This window comes from Cannabis sativa, chromosome 3 (genome assembly GCF_029168945.1).
Source record: "Cannabis sativa cultivar Pink pepper isolate KNU-18-1 chromosome 3, ASM2916894v1, whole genome shotgun sequence".
Classification (NCBI taxonomy): Eukaryota; Viridiplantae; Streptophyta; class Magnoliopsida; order Rosales; family Cannabaceae; genus Cannabis; species Cannabis sativa.
Window position 1 is genome coordinate 48,481,261 of NC_083603.1, and position 16,697 is coordinate 48,497,957.

Sequence of the window (16,697 nt, forward strand, 5' to 3'; positions counted from 1 at the left end):
CTCGGATCCTCAACTGATGATAACCCGAACGGAGATCAATCTTAGAAAAGACCGTCTTCCCCTGAAGCTGATCGAACAAGTCATCGATCCTAGGTAATGGATATTTATTCTTCACCGTCAGCTTGTTCAACTCTCTGTAGTCGATGCACATCCTCATAGAGCCATCCTTCTTCTTCACGAACAAAACCGGGGCTCCCCAAGGTGACACACTGGGCCGAATGAACCCTATGTCAAGCAACCCCCGGAGCCGAATCTTTAACTCCTTAAGTTCAGTGGAGCCATCCTATACGGGGCTTTAGAAACCGGATCCACCCACGGTGCCAAGTCAATCACGAAGTCAATCTCCCGTGAGGTGGTAACCACGGAAGTTCTTCGGGAAAAACGTCCAAAAATTCCCGAACCACGCTGATGTCCTCTGGCCGAATGGTGTCTGGCCGAGTGGTGTCCACCACCACGGCCAGAAACCCTAAGCACCCACCGTGCAATAATTCTCTCGCTGACATAGCCGAGATCACCGGGATCCGAGATCCCTGAACCGAACCCACAAATACGAACGGTTCTTCACTTTCCGGTTGGAAGACCACCATCTTCCTCTTGCAATCAATGCTCGCCGAATATTTAGATAGGAAATCCATTCCTAAAATAATATCAAATTCGACTAAGCTCATCTCTATCAGATCAGCGCTCAACTCTCTACCATCTATCCTGATCGGCATAGACCTAATCCACCTATTGGAGATAACCAATTCTCCGCCGAGTAACGGGGTTCCAAACCCCGACTCATATCTATCAAAGGGTCTACCCAACTTACTAAAGACTCGGCCGCCACATAAGAACGTGTAGCCCCGGAATCAAACGACCGAATAAAACGAGTCGTTAATAAGAATCCGACCCGTAACAACCGATGGGCCGGCATCCGCATCGGCTGCGTGATCGCGAATACCCCGGCCGGAGTGGGCATCGCCGGAGCTCTCGGTGCCTCCGGCCGAGCGGGGACATTCCCTCTTGAAGTGCCGGGCATGCCACAATGGAAGCATCCCGCCCCTTGCACTCTCCCCGATGATGCCTCTTGCGGATAGGGCACTCGGGATAGGAGAAGCGAGTCTCATTACCACCGGGACGACTCCCTCGTTGCGGTTCCCCGGGAACCTCTTGTTCGACTCGAGCCGCCGGAAGCGATGGGTGCCCTCTTCTCTCGATCAATGGCCGAACCACTACTCCCCCCCGCTAAAGCCCGATGCAGAGGGGTAGGAGCTCCGCCACCAACCGAGTACCGGGCCGCATCCGACATACATCCCACGCGCCCTCGGCTCGCGGTGCCTTCTCCACCATCCGAGCGTAGGTGGTGCGTCGTCGATGGTAATCATCGGGTCATGCACGATCTTGGGATTCAACCCGTCCAGATACTTCTCCTTTCTACTGAAGTCGGTCGGCACAATACCCGAGGCTAACCTCGCCAATCGGTCAAACTGAGTAGTATACTCAGTGACACTCATGTTCTCCCGCTGAGTCAGGTGAACGAATTCCTTTCTCTTGGCGCTTCTAACCGCCTCGTTGTAGTACTTCGCGTTGAAAAGTTCCTGGAACCTCTCCCAAGTCATGGTGGTGACATCATGAATCTGAGACACCATGTCCCACCATACCAGGGCATCCTCCTGGAACTGAAATGTGGCGCACACCACTCTGTCGTTGCCGGTGACACCCATAAAGTTCAAGATTCTGGTGATCACCGTAAGCCACTGCTCGGCTTTCGACACATCCGGACCTCCCAGAATACCGGAGGTGCTTGCTTCCGAACCGCTCATACAAAGGTTCCAATCGTGGGCCGCCACTACCATCTCGGCACAGGCGGCGAGGGCGAGTGCCGCCGGAACTGCGGCCGGGCTGCGGGAGCACCTGCTGTCTCAACCTACGAATCTCGAGGTCTTGCTCTTCGATCCGGCTTGCATCTCCGCAAACCGCAACTCCCGATTCGGGGCTCCCCGATCGGGTTTGGGGAGCACAGGCAGCTTGTGGCGGGTTCTCATCACCCCGACCACGAGCCCGCCTCGGGGACCTCTACCTCGGCCCCTAGCAGTGGGGAAACCGAGCTCCCTCTCCCTGATTCGACCCCACTGAGTTGCCTCGACTCCTGGTAGTCCGCCTGGCGTCCATCTAGTTAGAACCGCCTGCGAAACCAAGAGTTGGCATATCAGGTCGTATTCAAGGCGAGCTTACTAATGCCGCTTAATTTGGAAATTAGAAATGAAACATGCGCCTATTCTACTATCAGGCTACTAACATGCTTCCTAACAGGCTTTTCTTTTTCATAACTGAATAAAATAAACTACTAAAGCAATAAAGGCTTACTGAACCGTGAACCGAGCTAACTGCTGATGATGATTGTACATGTCGTGACGATCTTCGGAAGACAACCTGGCGGCTCTGATACCAAATTGTAACACCCTAACTAATTTAGGCGTATTACGTGAATTTTTTAAACGTACTGTGCAGCTCGTTGCTAATCAACGAGGTTTATGGAAAAACGTGATTAATTAAAATTTTGCTTTTTCATTAACTTATAAACCATTTTGCAAAAAGTCACGGGATCCCGATTTATAAAATATTTACAAACGTTTTCACTGTTCAACTTTTACATCAAAACACAGTCGTCTAACGACAATTACAAAATCTCGGCCGTCTTTGTCCCGAGGATCGTACGCTCCAGGCCTAACCGCCCCGACATGTACAATCCCATAAGCTCGCTCACGGTCCATCAGCAACTGCCTTGCCTTTACCTACACATGCAAATAAACTGTGAGTCGACAGACTCAGTAAGAAAAGCATAATAATATCATACATAAAACTGACTGCCGTGTCCAACACGATGCGAGTCCCGCTGCGCCATGTCCAACATGGTGCGAGCACTCTTGCCATGTCCAACATGGTACCGAGTTTTGAACGTTCGGGGGACGGTACTATTGACACGAACAACCCGATCGGTCGAACCGGTCATACTCCGCCGCCGGGTCATACTCCGGCTGTCTGCAGACGTGTTACTATATCCTCCTGATCGGTCGAACCGGTCATACTCCCGTTCTTGGTCATACTCCGGCTGTCTGCAGACGGGATACGTCAATAGCACGGAACCACCAACCAAGTGTCGGCTGATCGGTCAAACCGGTCATACTCCGTGCTGGTCATACTCCACTGTACCGACGTGACGGGGTTGGATGGTTCGAAGCCTAATACATATCTAATGTAATCTAACGGGCTTCCTACATGCACGCTAAACATGTAATCTACATATGCATCTTGTTATACTAATCTTACCCGGATTCGATTTCGGGTGTGCCGGTCAACTTTAGGCCCCGAAGCTGAACGGCGGATTACTGGCTCCTAAACCATAAAAACCACAACGCTATAAGTGACACGCTAAATCACTTCCCGGGGACTAAAACTCGAAACTAAAAGTTTCCCTATCGATAAAAAGCATGGCAATACCCCTAAAAACCCAAAAACGAGGAAAACTAGGGTTCTGAAAAATCCCCCATCCGGAAGTCCGGTTGCCCAACCGAATTCCGGTTCTGGAAAATGCGAACCCCCATCCGAATTGGGATGCTCAACCGAATTCGGTTCCTCGCGAGCGACAACCAAAAATTCCCAAATCTTGACCATTTCGAACCCAAATGGTCCCAAACTTTCCAGACCTCCTACAAAGGTCCCAAATGACCATTCCAAGGCCTCAAACCTACCCAGAAACCTCACAAGCAAATTTCACCATTGAAGACCAAGCTTTGAGTTCAAGAACTCAAACTTGGTTAAACCCACTAGCATGCACCCTAGCCTAGTTAATTCTACTTAACTAAGCATTAAAACACCTCTGCAAACTAACAATAACATCCAGCAAATATACAGAAACAAAACATGGCATTTTCTCACAAAAATCATCAATTTTCACATATAAATTAAAAGCTTGAACAACCTAGCTACTCATGCTTCAAATAACTCATTTATCATCAAAAATCATGCTTGAATCCATAAACTAACAACAAAATTACAGCAGCAAGAACACTTCACAATCACATGCATTTTCAACACTTTTCATCATTTTTTTTTCCAAGAAATTTAAAGAGAAATGAACAAGGAAGCACATACCACAACAAGGGATCACAATTAGGATGAATTAGCTTTGAGAATTGAAGGAAAAACCCAGCTTTGCACCCCAAAGTTCCCAGCCGAAAGTGAAGAGGAAAGAGAGAGAGTTTTCTTTGAAAATTTTTCTATTTTTTCTAAGTGTTGAGAAATGAGGGAAATTAAAAGAAACTTGTCATATAACTAAACTTATTTCAGCCAACTCAACATAACCAAATAATATTTAATTTCCATTTACAAAAATCACATAAGACAAAATATTAATGGGGCAAAAAGACCATTTTGCCCCTCCACCATAAAATCACATAATTCATACTAAAGGGGTATTTTTGGGACATTCTAAATTCCCGGCCATTCCCGACATTCCCAATGTCTAAAACCCGTCCCCAAAATACTAACATACTAAGTTGTGATCTCTACTGAGCCAAACGCCGCGTTCCAAAATACCGGACACCGGAAATGCGAAATATAAAAACTGCTAATAACATACTCATGCATATCTGAATTCCATAAATAAATTATTTAAATAGCTATAAATAATTTCCTGATTAACATAAATAACTGCTAATTTCCAAATTAACTAAGCGGGCTTTACAATAATATTTATGATGCAAAAAACTTTTTTTTTTCAAATGGTTTAATATCATGGTAGCAATTAATTATGCTGCAATTTCGGAGGCCCTTGTTGTCACTCCATCAGTTTTGGCTGCAAGAGTAGCAGCAGATATTATTATATTTGTTAATTTTATTATGTAGTGTTGTTTGCAATTGCTTCTAAATACCACCTTGAGGCTTAAAAAATAACAAATAGAATGTCTTTTATTCAATTTTATTTATTATATTGTTTTACTCTGGATGCTAAATGCTTTTATTTCTTCTTCTAATTATTGGTAGATTTTACAATAAAATTAGAATCTAATAATGGTGATAAGATTGCAGTGTTACAAAATAGTATAGTTCTTGCTACTTCTTTTCTCAAGCCTTATTGTCTTAATGATGCGAATTTATGAATATGAAATGTTATGATGCAAAATGAGGACCAATACTTATTAATAATAGTAAAAAATCAGTAACTAATGACAATTATGCTCTAAAATAAATTACATAATTTTGATTTATTTATATGATGATCCAACACATATTTTTATATTAATGTGGTCCCAAATAAATAAATTTCCATCATTAAATTGATCCCAACAAAGTTGACAGGGATTCCAGGAGGAACCCTTTCTAGGAATCATTGCTATTATACTTTCATTAGCAACTGTTTTACCAAAATAGTTGTGTGACCAACTGTTTTTCTATGTTCTGCCTCTATTCTATTTAAGTTCTCTTCCTATTCTTATGAATCTTTATGGGTTTCTAGAGTGGATCTTTGTTGGGGAGAATAGCTCTTCAGCTGAAGAGTAAGGATCTTCACTAAGGTCCTGCCGGGAATGAATCTAGCTTCTTCTTTCTCCTGAAGGATAATTCAAATCAAGAAGTGGAGGTTTGAAGCAAGGTCTTGAAGAGCCTGAAACAGACCTCCTCAACGAAAAGAAGACTTTTTCTTCTTATTGACTAAGGTGAGGAACCATGTAATTTGTTATTATGAAAGACTTAACAATATGCTGTTAAGTAGTACAAGTACCTTATCATTTAGTATAATATATGTTGTTGTTATTGACATTTCGAATAATCTCTAGAGTGAACTTTCATAATAAAAACTTTGGTCAAAGTGATTTAAAATACAAAATAAAAAATCTAAATAACTAACAAAGATCACGTGTATTGCACGTACTTTCTGTCTAGTATATATATATATATCTTTATATATTAAAATTGTCTATCTAACGGCATTTCTTGGTTTAACATTTTGGTTTAACAGAATATACTTAAAAATAAAAGAATATTCTGTTAAATTTAACGATTAGGTTTGATCTCCCGTTAAAAATTAAACCCAAAAAATTAAACAATCTTTTAAATATTAATAATCTCTTTTTAAATTAAAAAAATCATCTTAGCCACATATCTCTCTAACAAACTTATCTTGGGAGAATATTAATAATTTTTTTATTTATTTTTTAAAAAAGAAAAATATAGATAAAATATTTAGAAAAGATAATATAAAAGAAGATTAATTGTGTTGGCTTAGAGATTTTTGGGCTTGGGCTTAAAAAATAATAATAAAAAAGATAAAATTGGCTGTAATTAGTATTTAGCTTATATGTTTGTGCTTATTTTTAGTTTTATTTTTAATTTTACCACCAAGAGGAGAAGGTTGAAAAATATTAGAATATGAAAATATTATTGGTGCTTATTAGTAATTTGCAAAGAATGTGAAAGTCTATAAATATATAGTTGTGTAGCTATTATTAGATATGAAATGAGATAATAGAACTTTTTTCAATTAGAAGATTAATGTACATTTTACTATTAATAACATACATTATTATAACACAACTATATTTTACTTACTAAACATACTGACACATATTTTATTTTTATAAAACAAATCGTTCAAATAATTATACTATTTTAATTATTAATTCAAATAAAAAACTAAAATATTAAATAAAACTAACACTACGTGGCTTGGCACGTAACAATCACCTAGTATATATATATATATATATGAAGGTATTGTTGTTTATAATAGTATTGATATTGTGCATGTTTTGTATATTATAATAGTAATATTTTGTTGTTATATTATATGTTTAATTTCATAAATAAAAAAATAAAAGAAATAAAAGAAATAATTATTTGAATAAAAAATTAATTTTTTAAAGAGTTGACAGGGTCAACCCGCCAACCCGATCAACCCAGTCAACCGAAACCCGCCAACCCGCTAACCCGCCAACTTGTGCCCTATTCGGGTCTGGGTTCGATTTCATTTTTTTGCACCCGAAACCCGTGAGCACGAAACCTACAAACCCGAAACCCGGTAAACACTCCTAATGTTCAGCCTTACCTTCCAGTCATTGATGAATGAGGTATTTCGTTCCCATTTCTGTCAATTTGTCTTAGTGTTTTTTGACGACATTTTGGTGTATAGTAGCAGCTTAAGCAATCATGTGCGACACCTTTCCAAAGTTCTTCAACTCTTGTCCTAACACAAGCTTTACGCTCATCTCAAAAAATGTTCATTTGCTCATCAAAAATTGGATTACTTGGGTCACATAATTTTGAGGGAAGGAGTAGCGGTGGACCAATCCAAGATTCAAGTTATGTTAGAGTGGCTTGAACCCAAGAACATCAGGGAGTTACGAGGTTTCTTGGGCTTAATAGGTTATTGCAAATTTGTTAAAGGGTATAGTGAAATGGCTTGGCCATTGAGGGAGCAATCGAAGAAGGACAAATTTGGATGGAATGAGGCTACAACTATCGCTTTGGTAGCACTTAAGCAAACTATGACCATGGTGCATGTGCTGACTTTGCCCGATTTTGACCAACGCTTTGTAGTGGAAATTGATGCGTCAAGATACGGCGTTGGGGTTGTTTTGATGCAAAACCAGTGACATGTGGCTTGTTACAGTCAAGTTTTGGGACATCAAGCAAGGTTGAAGCCTATTTATGAAAAGGAGTTGATGGCAATTATATTTGCAATCCAAAAATGGGGGCCATATTTGTTGGGAAGACAGTTTGTGGTGTGGACTGATCAGCAAAGTTTAATGTTCCTACTCGAACAACGTATTGTTGCCCCAGAATACTAGTGTTGGATGGTTAAGCTCATGGGGTACGATTTTGAGATTCAGTACAAGCCAGGGGTGGGAAACTGAGTTCGTGATGCTTTATCAAGAGTTCACCAACCAGCTGAATTTAAAAATCTGCTTGTTTCTCAAGGTATTGAATGGGTAGAAGTGCAACATGAAGTGAAAAAAGATTCGTTTTTAACTATAATGGTTGCTGATTTACAACAGGGGAGGTCGAGGGCAGCTAGATTTTCTTTGAAGCATGGGAAATTAATGTACAATGGGCATTTGATATTGTCCAAAGATAGCTCACTTATTCCTACTATATTGCGAGAATACCACCATTGGGTGGACATTCAAGTGAGAATAAAACTTTTCGTAGGATTGCTTCTGATTTTTATTGGGTGGGAATGAGAAAAGTGGTGGTTGATTGGGTATGAGAATGTGAAGTGTGCCAGAAACATAAGACTATGAATACTTCTCCTGAGGGTTTGTTGTAGCCTATAGCATTACCCTCGCTGGTTTGGGATGAATTGACTATAGATTTCATAGAAGGGTTACCCCGTTCACACGGCATGGACACTAGGGCTGTACATAAACTTTTGTAAACTACCAAACCCGAATAATCCGTCCAAACCAAATCGAGATAACCCGACAAAAATATAACCCGTCCAATCTTATATTAGGCGGGTTGAAAATAATACTAACCCTCCCAATCAACCCGAGCTAACCCGACCAACACGATTAAGAGAGTTTTTTTTATATATATATTTATTATTTATATTTATGTATCATATAATTTATATGACTATTTAAAAAATATAAAGTTGAAACTAATATGATTTTTTATGGTGATTGATTTGAACTTTGAATTGAATATATATATATATATATATATATATATATATATTTGTCTCATTATTACATTTAACTAAAATATAACAATAGAATGTAGAAATAAAAAAAATATATTAGTGGTCGGTTTGGACGGGTTAACCCGACCAAACCGACTAATTTCGTGCGAGTTACTATTTTCTTTTTCCTTAATTGGGGGTTACAGTTAGATTTTTATAACCTTGTGGGCGTGATCCTCCAGTGCTTCTTCGTTACCAAAAGAATGCTACTCCGGTGTCTTCGGCGGATGAAATGTTAGAAGAGCGAGATGCACAGCTAGATGACCTTAAAATGCACTTACTTCGAGCTCAACAAAAAATGAAGGATGTGGCAGATAAAAACAAAAGGGATGAACAGTTTTCAGTTGACAAAAAGGTGTTTGTCAAGCTCAAACCTTATCGACAGAAATCCTTGGCTTCCCGACGCAATGAGAAACTGTCAACTTTACAGCAATTACTGTATTCAACATATTTATCTCAAATGATTGAAACATCATGAAAGACTATAGACTAAATGGCAAATCAAAGAGATTGAAAAAGTAAATGAAAAAGAGTTGTTTGTTCTTATGATAAGAATAAAAAAGGTAAGAGTTACAACATACAAAGACTGATTTTAAATTCTGCATACAAAAAATAAAATTTGACGACTTCATAACCAGGGTTGATGATATTCACTTTGCACTTTCGAAAGTCATTGATATCTCTAGGAAACATGAGATTGTATGTGTACAGACCATTACTCCACAGACTTGACAGAATCACCACAAACAAGCATATTGGCATAAAGTTTAGATGAAATAGAATAACAGCATGCCAAGGCCAAATTTCCAAAGTAAACTACTATAGAGTGATAAGGTATAGAAACAAAATGAATCTCTTAACTTACCCCTCCTTTCTTTAAACGCTCTGATAGAACAACAATTATCTTGAGCGCTTTAACCTTCTCTACATTAAAAGCTAACCTTGTTTTGTAGACCTTTTTAACTAGTTGTAAATAATTGTAGAAATTGATATTCAAAATATAACTTGAAAACAAGAAATAGTTCAAAAAAACAATCAAACCATTACAACAAAAATCTCATATTTCATTTCAAGTCTTCTTAGATTTCTTCCTTGCAGAAGTTGTTTTGCCAATTCTTTTGCCAATATCTCATATAAGTAGAAAATATTGCTGAAATTCAATTTATGCTGCTACAATGCAATGAGTAATTGAGTAATATAGTGCTGAAAATTTTAACAATCTTTTTAGTGGTCACAAATCTTTGACATGTTTAATCAAATGAAGAAATTTACCTGAGGAAGAAGCCCAAGAAACTTGGAGGTTTCTTCCACGACAATGCCTCTGTCCCACCTCTGATTCAGCAACTGCTCCCACCCAACATCGGGCACCATAGATTCGCCATAGGCAATCTCAGTTCCCACAGACATAACAGTGATATCAGGGGTTAACAAGGGTTTCTCGGCCCTTAAAAGTTGGTAAAGAATTGGGAGATCTTCCAGTTGAAAAAACCAGAAGAGAGTCAGGGCGGTATTAGGCTTCCCATAGAACTTTGAAGCGGAGAAGAGAGGTTTCGAGGGTCGTTGTGGTCATCGTAGAAAAACAAAGCTACAAAACTTTATTCATCATCTTATCATCTTCTAACTAAGAAAAGGACTATATTGTTTTCTTAATTCTAAACTTTATTGAAAGTGAAAGAACAGAGTAAACTAATCATAAGTTAGAGATAAACAAGCCTGATCAACACAATTATAGAAAAAACAAAACCTTTATTCATTACCCTATCTTTATCCATTCAAACTTTTCTCCATCATGATTGTTTCCTCATTACAAATGAGTAAATAAACTCATTCTCGGCCAAGAAAAGCTTTCACTATCATCTTCCCTTTTCTAACTAAGAAAAAGACTACATTGAATCATTGAAATTTGCACACACAACAGACATTAATTTCTTAATTCTGGACCTTGAAAGTACAAGAACAGAGTAAATGAATCATAACAAATCAAACTTATATTCAAATGAGTAAGTGAACACATACATTCTTGTCCAATAAAAGATATCACTATCATTTTCCCTTTAGAAGAGGACTAATATTAGAACAATTCATGTGTTAATCATGACAAAATTGAAAATTACACAAAGATATAGTATTGAAAATTGATCAGTATGTATAGTAGGTAGCTATAGACAACGGTAATATTATGATTATGATTAGGATTAGGATTAGGATTAGGATTAGGATGAAGAGGATCAAATCAATTGGCAGTGGGCATTGAGTAACGGCACAAAGGGCAGAAATGACTGGTCTCCAACCATCGAACAATACAATCCTTGTGAAACACATGAGAACAAGGCATCTCAACAACCACTCTGCTGCTCATCTCAATCTCATCATCATCATCATCATCATCACACGAATCACCCAACGACGGCACCATCTTCTCGAAACATATGGTACAATTGCAAGTACTCATCAGACCCACATCGTTTAACTCCTTGAGAGCCCTTATGGAGTCTTTCGCTGCAGGAATATTGACATTAATATTTATATTCTCCTGATTTTGCTCTTGTTGTTGTTGGTGTTGGTATTCAATACTAGCAGTTAGGGCAGTGATATCGAGACAGATATTGAGACCCAAAGCTTGGGAGTTATTAGAATAATAATCATGAATTATGGGCAAAACGTAAGCAGTAGCAATTCGTGAAGTTAATGAAGATGGGATTTGGATGGAAGGGGTGCCCATTACTCCAGCCAGAATATATTCAGTGATTGCTAAATAATCAGATAAGTATTGGGCAAAAGGAACCACCGTATAGTAGTGACGACTGTCGATGAGGCGGTGGATATCAAGGAGTATGTGGCGAAAGTTGACATGAAAGGCTATGAATTTATCATTCGTCGTCACTATTGGCCGCCGTTGTTGCTGCTGTTGTTGCTGTAAGACTGCTTCTCCATCGTTACAGACCACGTTTATGTCGTAATGTAAGAACTCTGAAAAACAGAGTAATGGAGCAGAGAGAGAAAGGGAGAAGAAGAGAGAAAGATGAAGTTGAATGAATGAAATGGATGCTCAATCAGATTAGATTGGCATTGCTATTATTTATACTGTATTAGGAGTTACATAACAGGTTGTTACAAAGCAAGAAAAAAAAGAAACAAAGCTAACTAGTGATCTGTTATAACAGTACACCAGAAACTGTTATACCAGAAAAACAGTTAGACCTTTAACTAACTTTAACCACCTATACAGTTTATACAATTCCAACAGCCCCCCTCAAGTTATACTGGTCAAGACCATGTAGTAACTTGTCTTGTAGATACTGAAAAGGTGTAGCAGGAAGCGGTTTGGTAAAAATGTCTGCCAGCTGATTTGAAGTGTCCACATATCTCACATCAAGTTCATTGGCTATAACTTTATCACGAACAAAGTGCAAGTCAACTTCGATATGTTTCGTGCGAGCATGAAAAACAGGGTTTGAAGCTAAAGAGCCAGCCCCAAGATTGTCACACCAGAGTATGGGGCAGTGAGAAAAGTGAACACCTATTTCAGTTAAGAGGGATTGAATCCATGTAATTTCAGCAGTGGCTAAGGCAAGTGCTCGATACTCGGACTCAGTGCTGGACCTTGCTACAACAGTTTGTTTCTTCGAGCACCAACTTACAAGGTTTCCACCAAAGAAGATGCAGTAACCTGAGGTTGATTTGCGGTCATCATAACACCCTGCCCAATCAGCATCTGTGTAACCTTGTATGTCGAATCTGGTGCATGGTTTAAATGTTAAACCAGTGTCAAGGGTACCCGATAAGTACCTCAAAATTCTTTTGCAGGCACTCCAATGATCTGTAGTAGGAGCTTGTTGATACTGACTTAATTTGTTCACGGCAAAAGCTATATCGGGTCTAGTCATGGTGAGGTATTGGAGAGCACCAAGCACACTTCGATATTGAGTGGGGTTGGTCATTGGTGTTCCTGAATGCTGTGAGAATTTTGTGGTAGAACACATTGGTGTTGTTTGAAACTTGGAATCCAGCATTTGAGTCGAGTTGAGAAGATCTTTTGTGTATTTTTGCTGAGTAAGATGCAAGTTCGGGCCATCTCTAGTTACTTCAAACCCGAGAAAGTAGCTGACAGGACCAAGGACTTTTAAAGCATACTGAGTTTGCAGGTTGGTGATGATGGAGTGAACTTGCATTGGGTCTTCACCAGTGATGAGAATGTCATCGACATATATGAGTAGGAGAGTGAGTTTGCCTTCAAATTTCCTCAAAAATAGGCTTGTATCAGACTTGCTACTGGTGAATCCCCACTGTAAAAGAGATGTTTTTAGCTTATCAAACCAAGCTCTTGGGGCTTGTTTTAGCCCATAAATTGCTTTTTGAAGTTTGCACACATGATTAGGATATTCTTGACTAATGTAGCCTTGTGGTTGTCTCATGTATACATCTTCTTGTAATTCCCCATGTAAGAAGGCATTGTTGACATCTATTTGTTGAATTTCCCATCCATTTGTGACAGCCAATGTAAAAATAATTCTAATTGTGCAAGGTTTAATGACCGGGCTGTAAGTCTCAAAAAAATCAACACCAGGAATTTGTTGGAACCCCTTGGCAACCAATCTTGCTTTCAATCTTTCAACAGTACCATCTGCATTAAGTTTAATTCTATATACCCATTTATTGTCAACAATAGTCATTTCTGATGTTGGAGGGACAAGAATCCAAGTCTTGTTTTTCTTGAGGGCATCAACTTCATTGTCCATAGCATGTTTCCATTTAGGATTAGCAAGGGCAGCCTTGACAGATTTAGGTTCTTGTTCAGTCATAGTATTAGCAAGATATGTTTTGGGTTTATATATGCCAAGTTTGGACCTTGTGACCATGGGATGGACATTGGTGGCTGTGGTATTTTGGGTTTGTGGTGTAGCAGAGGTAGTGGGAGATGGTGACTGGTTTAGTTGTTGTGTGGGGAATGAATCAGATATTTGCTGATGTGGGGACTGATGTTCGAGTTGTTGACTGGAACAGGTGGGAGAGGTAGTAATGGGGGTGTCAGTATTAAGAGTAGGAGGTAAAGTGGATGGGATTTGAAACATATTTGGATCAATAACTTTGGGGACTTGTGTAGTGTTGGAAGACAAAGTGCAAAAGAGATCCTTGTAAGGAAATTCTTTTTCATTGAAAGTGACACTTCGGGCAACATATATTCTACCACTCGGATGTAAACACCTATAGCCTTTAGAGGTGATACTATAACCTATGAATATACACTTGGAAGATCGAAAGGAAACCTTATGATTTTCATATGGTCTAAGAAGAGGGAAGCAACTACAACCAAAAACTTTGAGAAGGTTGTAATCAGGGGGTTGATGAAACAATTTTTCATATGGGGAGACATAGTTGAGAGTGGGATTTGGGAGGCGATTTATTAAATAGGCAGCAGAAGTGAAAGCCTCCCACCAAAAATGTAAAGGCATTTCAGCTTGTGCTAACAAAGTGAGGCCTATGTCCACGACATGTCTATGTTTGCGTTCAACCCGACCTTGTTGTTGATGGGTATGAGGGCAAGAATTTCTTTTGACAATGCCCATCTTGGCAAACAATTTATACAAAGGTTCATATTCTTTTCCAAGATCAATTTGAATGCTTTTTATTTTAGATTGAAAAAATCTTTCAACAAAGGCATTAAATTGACAAAAAATTGAAGTAACTTCAGACTTAGTATTCATAGGAAATAACCAAACAAATTTGGTAAAATCATCAACAAAGCTTACATAGTATTTGTATCCATCATTGGATGTGTAAAAAGAGGGGCCCCATACATCAGACAATATCAATTCAAAAGGCTTTGTTGTTTTATTTCTGGTAGTTTTAAAACTGAAATGGTGAAGTTTGCCAACTTGACAAGCATTACAAAAATCAACTTGAGTATGTTTGTGAGTGGGAACAATGGTTGACAAGACTTTATTTAGAACAGGTTGGGAGGGATGACCAAGCCTGTGATGCCAAACCGTGGCAAAATGCTGGCTGTCATGAACAGGATTGCTTGTAGTGGTGAAATTAAAGGCTTGAGGATTTGTAGACTTGGTGGTAGGATTCTTGGATCTTGGGGAAGGAACTTGTAGCTTGTAGAGACCTTCACACAGGTTACCCCGAAGAAGAACCTGCTTGGTTTTCTTGTCCTTTATAAGGCAACAAATATCATCAAATTCAAGAATAACTTGGTTATCTTTGGTAAATTGGGAAATGCTAAGTAAGTTTTTGGTAACACTTGGCACATGGAGTATATCTTGTAATACTAAAGACTGTGAAGGAAAGTTTGTATTAACTGAACCAGAACCTATATGCAAGATAGGGAGAGAAGAGCCATTACCTACAACAACTTTGGCCTTTCCTTTGTAGTCAGCCGAAGTGGAGAGATTTTGAGTGTCATTGGTCATGTGGTGGGTAGCTCCACTATCCAAGTACCAAGCATGAGAGTTGTCATGGCTGCTGTTTGTTTCTGTGAGTAAGGCTTGAGGTGAATCATCATTGTTTTGGGTGGGTGAGGAATTGGGTTGAGAACCTGTGAAATTGATATCAAAACGGTGATAACATTTTACCACAGTGTGCCCAGTTCTGCCACATAATTGGCAAACAGGTCTATTTCCTCCTCCTCTTCCACCTCTGTAAGAACCTCTACCGCCCCTTGTAGATCCACGATTTCCACGATTATAGGTTGTTCCTCGGCCTCCATTGTTGAAACTGGTATTAGCAAGATTTGCTTGAATATTAGTCAACGTGTCAGTCGAGAGTTGTTGAATTCTCATTTCTTGGCTTTGTAACATAAATTGTACTTCTTGAAGATTCAAAGACTCAGATCTGGATGTGAGGTTAACCACGACAGCTTCATACTCAGATCCTAAACCTCCAAGAATGTACAGTACAAGTTCATCATTCGACAATGGTTGGCCAGCAGCAGCAAGGCTATCTGCATATTGTTTCATTTTCAAAATATAGTCCTCGATCGATTGGCTTCCTTTCTTTGTCGACTGAAGGAGTCCTCTGAGTTGGAGCAATCTTGCTCTGGATCTTGTTGCAAAGAGTTGAGAGAAAGTATTCCAGATCTCAGCCGAAGATTGACAATGAATGATATGACCCAACATATTGTCAGAAACAGAATTCATCAACCAGTGCATAAGGAATTGGTCAAATCGCATCCATTGTTGATATTCTGGGTTAGGAGTGTTACCTGCAAGAGTTTCTGGAGGTGCTGGACGAGCTCCAAGGATATGTCCATCAAGATCATAAGCACGAACAGCAGCTAAGGCAATAGATCTCCAAATTGTGTAGTTGTTTCGATCGAGTCTCAGATTTAGGGGAAGTAGGTTGTTGTTTGGTAGAGCAGGTGGTGCAATTCTCTGGTTTTGCTGTTGTGCACGTTCTTGTTCTGGTGCATCAACTCGGCGTTCACCATTGTTAGACATGGCTCTGATACCATGTAAGAACTCTGAAAAACAGAGTAATGGAGCAGAGAGAGAAAGGGAGAAGAAGAGAGAAAGATGAAGTTGAATGAATGAAATGGATGCTCAATCAGATTAGATTGGCATTGCTATTATTTATACTGTATTAGGAGTTACATAACAGGTTGTTACAAAGCAAGAAAAAAAAGAAACAAAGCTAACTAGTGATCTGTTATAACAGTACACCAGAAACTGTTATACCAGAAAAACAGTTAGACCTTTAACTAACTTTAACCACCTATACAGTTTATACAATTCCAACACGTAATGACAATCAAACAGAGGCAGTGCCGCCATTGTAAAATTAAAATTGAAAATTAACGGTCACTAGGTAGCCAAAGATAACAACTTTCTTTCTGGGGGATTTCAAATGGAAGAGGAGGCGGGAGTAGCTGGTAAGGGAGGGAAATTAACCAAACAACTCTTGATAATGGAATGGATTCTAAGAAGAGTGTTGTTGGTGTATATATATATATACAGCTGTATACTGTTCTAAG

At 39.2% G+C, this 16,697-nt stretch overlaps 1 protein-coding gene across 1 annotated transcript in view; it reads right to left on the reverse strand.

Moving 5' to 3' along the window:
* The window catches only part of LOC133035779 (E3 ubiquitin-protein ligase RDUF2-like), a 100,680-nt gene extending 89,004 nt beyond the window's left edge, over positions 1–11,676 (reverse strand). The window contains exon 1 of the mRNA XM_061112010.1: positions 9,995–11,676. Within this exon, the coding sequence (XP_060967993.1) occupies positions 10,956–11,444 (489 nt within the window). The 5' untranslated portion in view covers positions 11,445–11,676 and the 3' untranslated portion in view covers positions 9,995–10,955. The remainder of the gene's footprint in view (positions 1–9,994) is intronic.
* Positions 11,677–16,697: the final 5,021 nt, after the last annotated feature.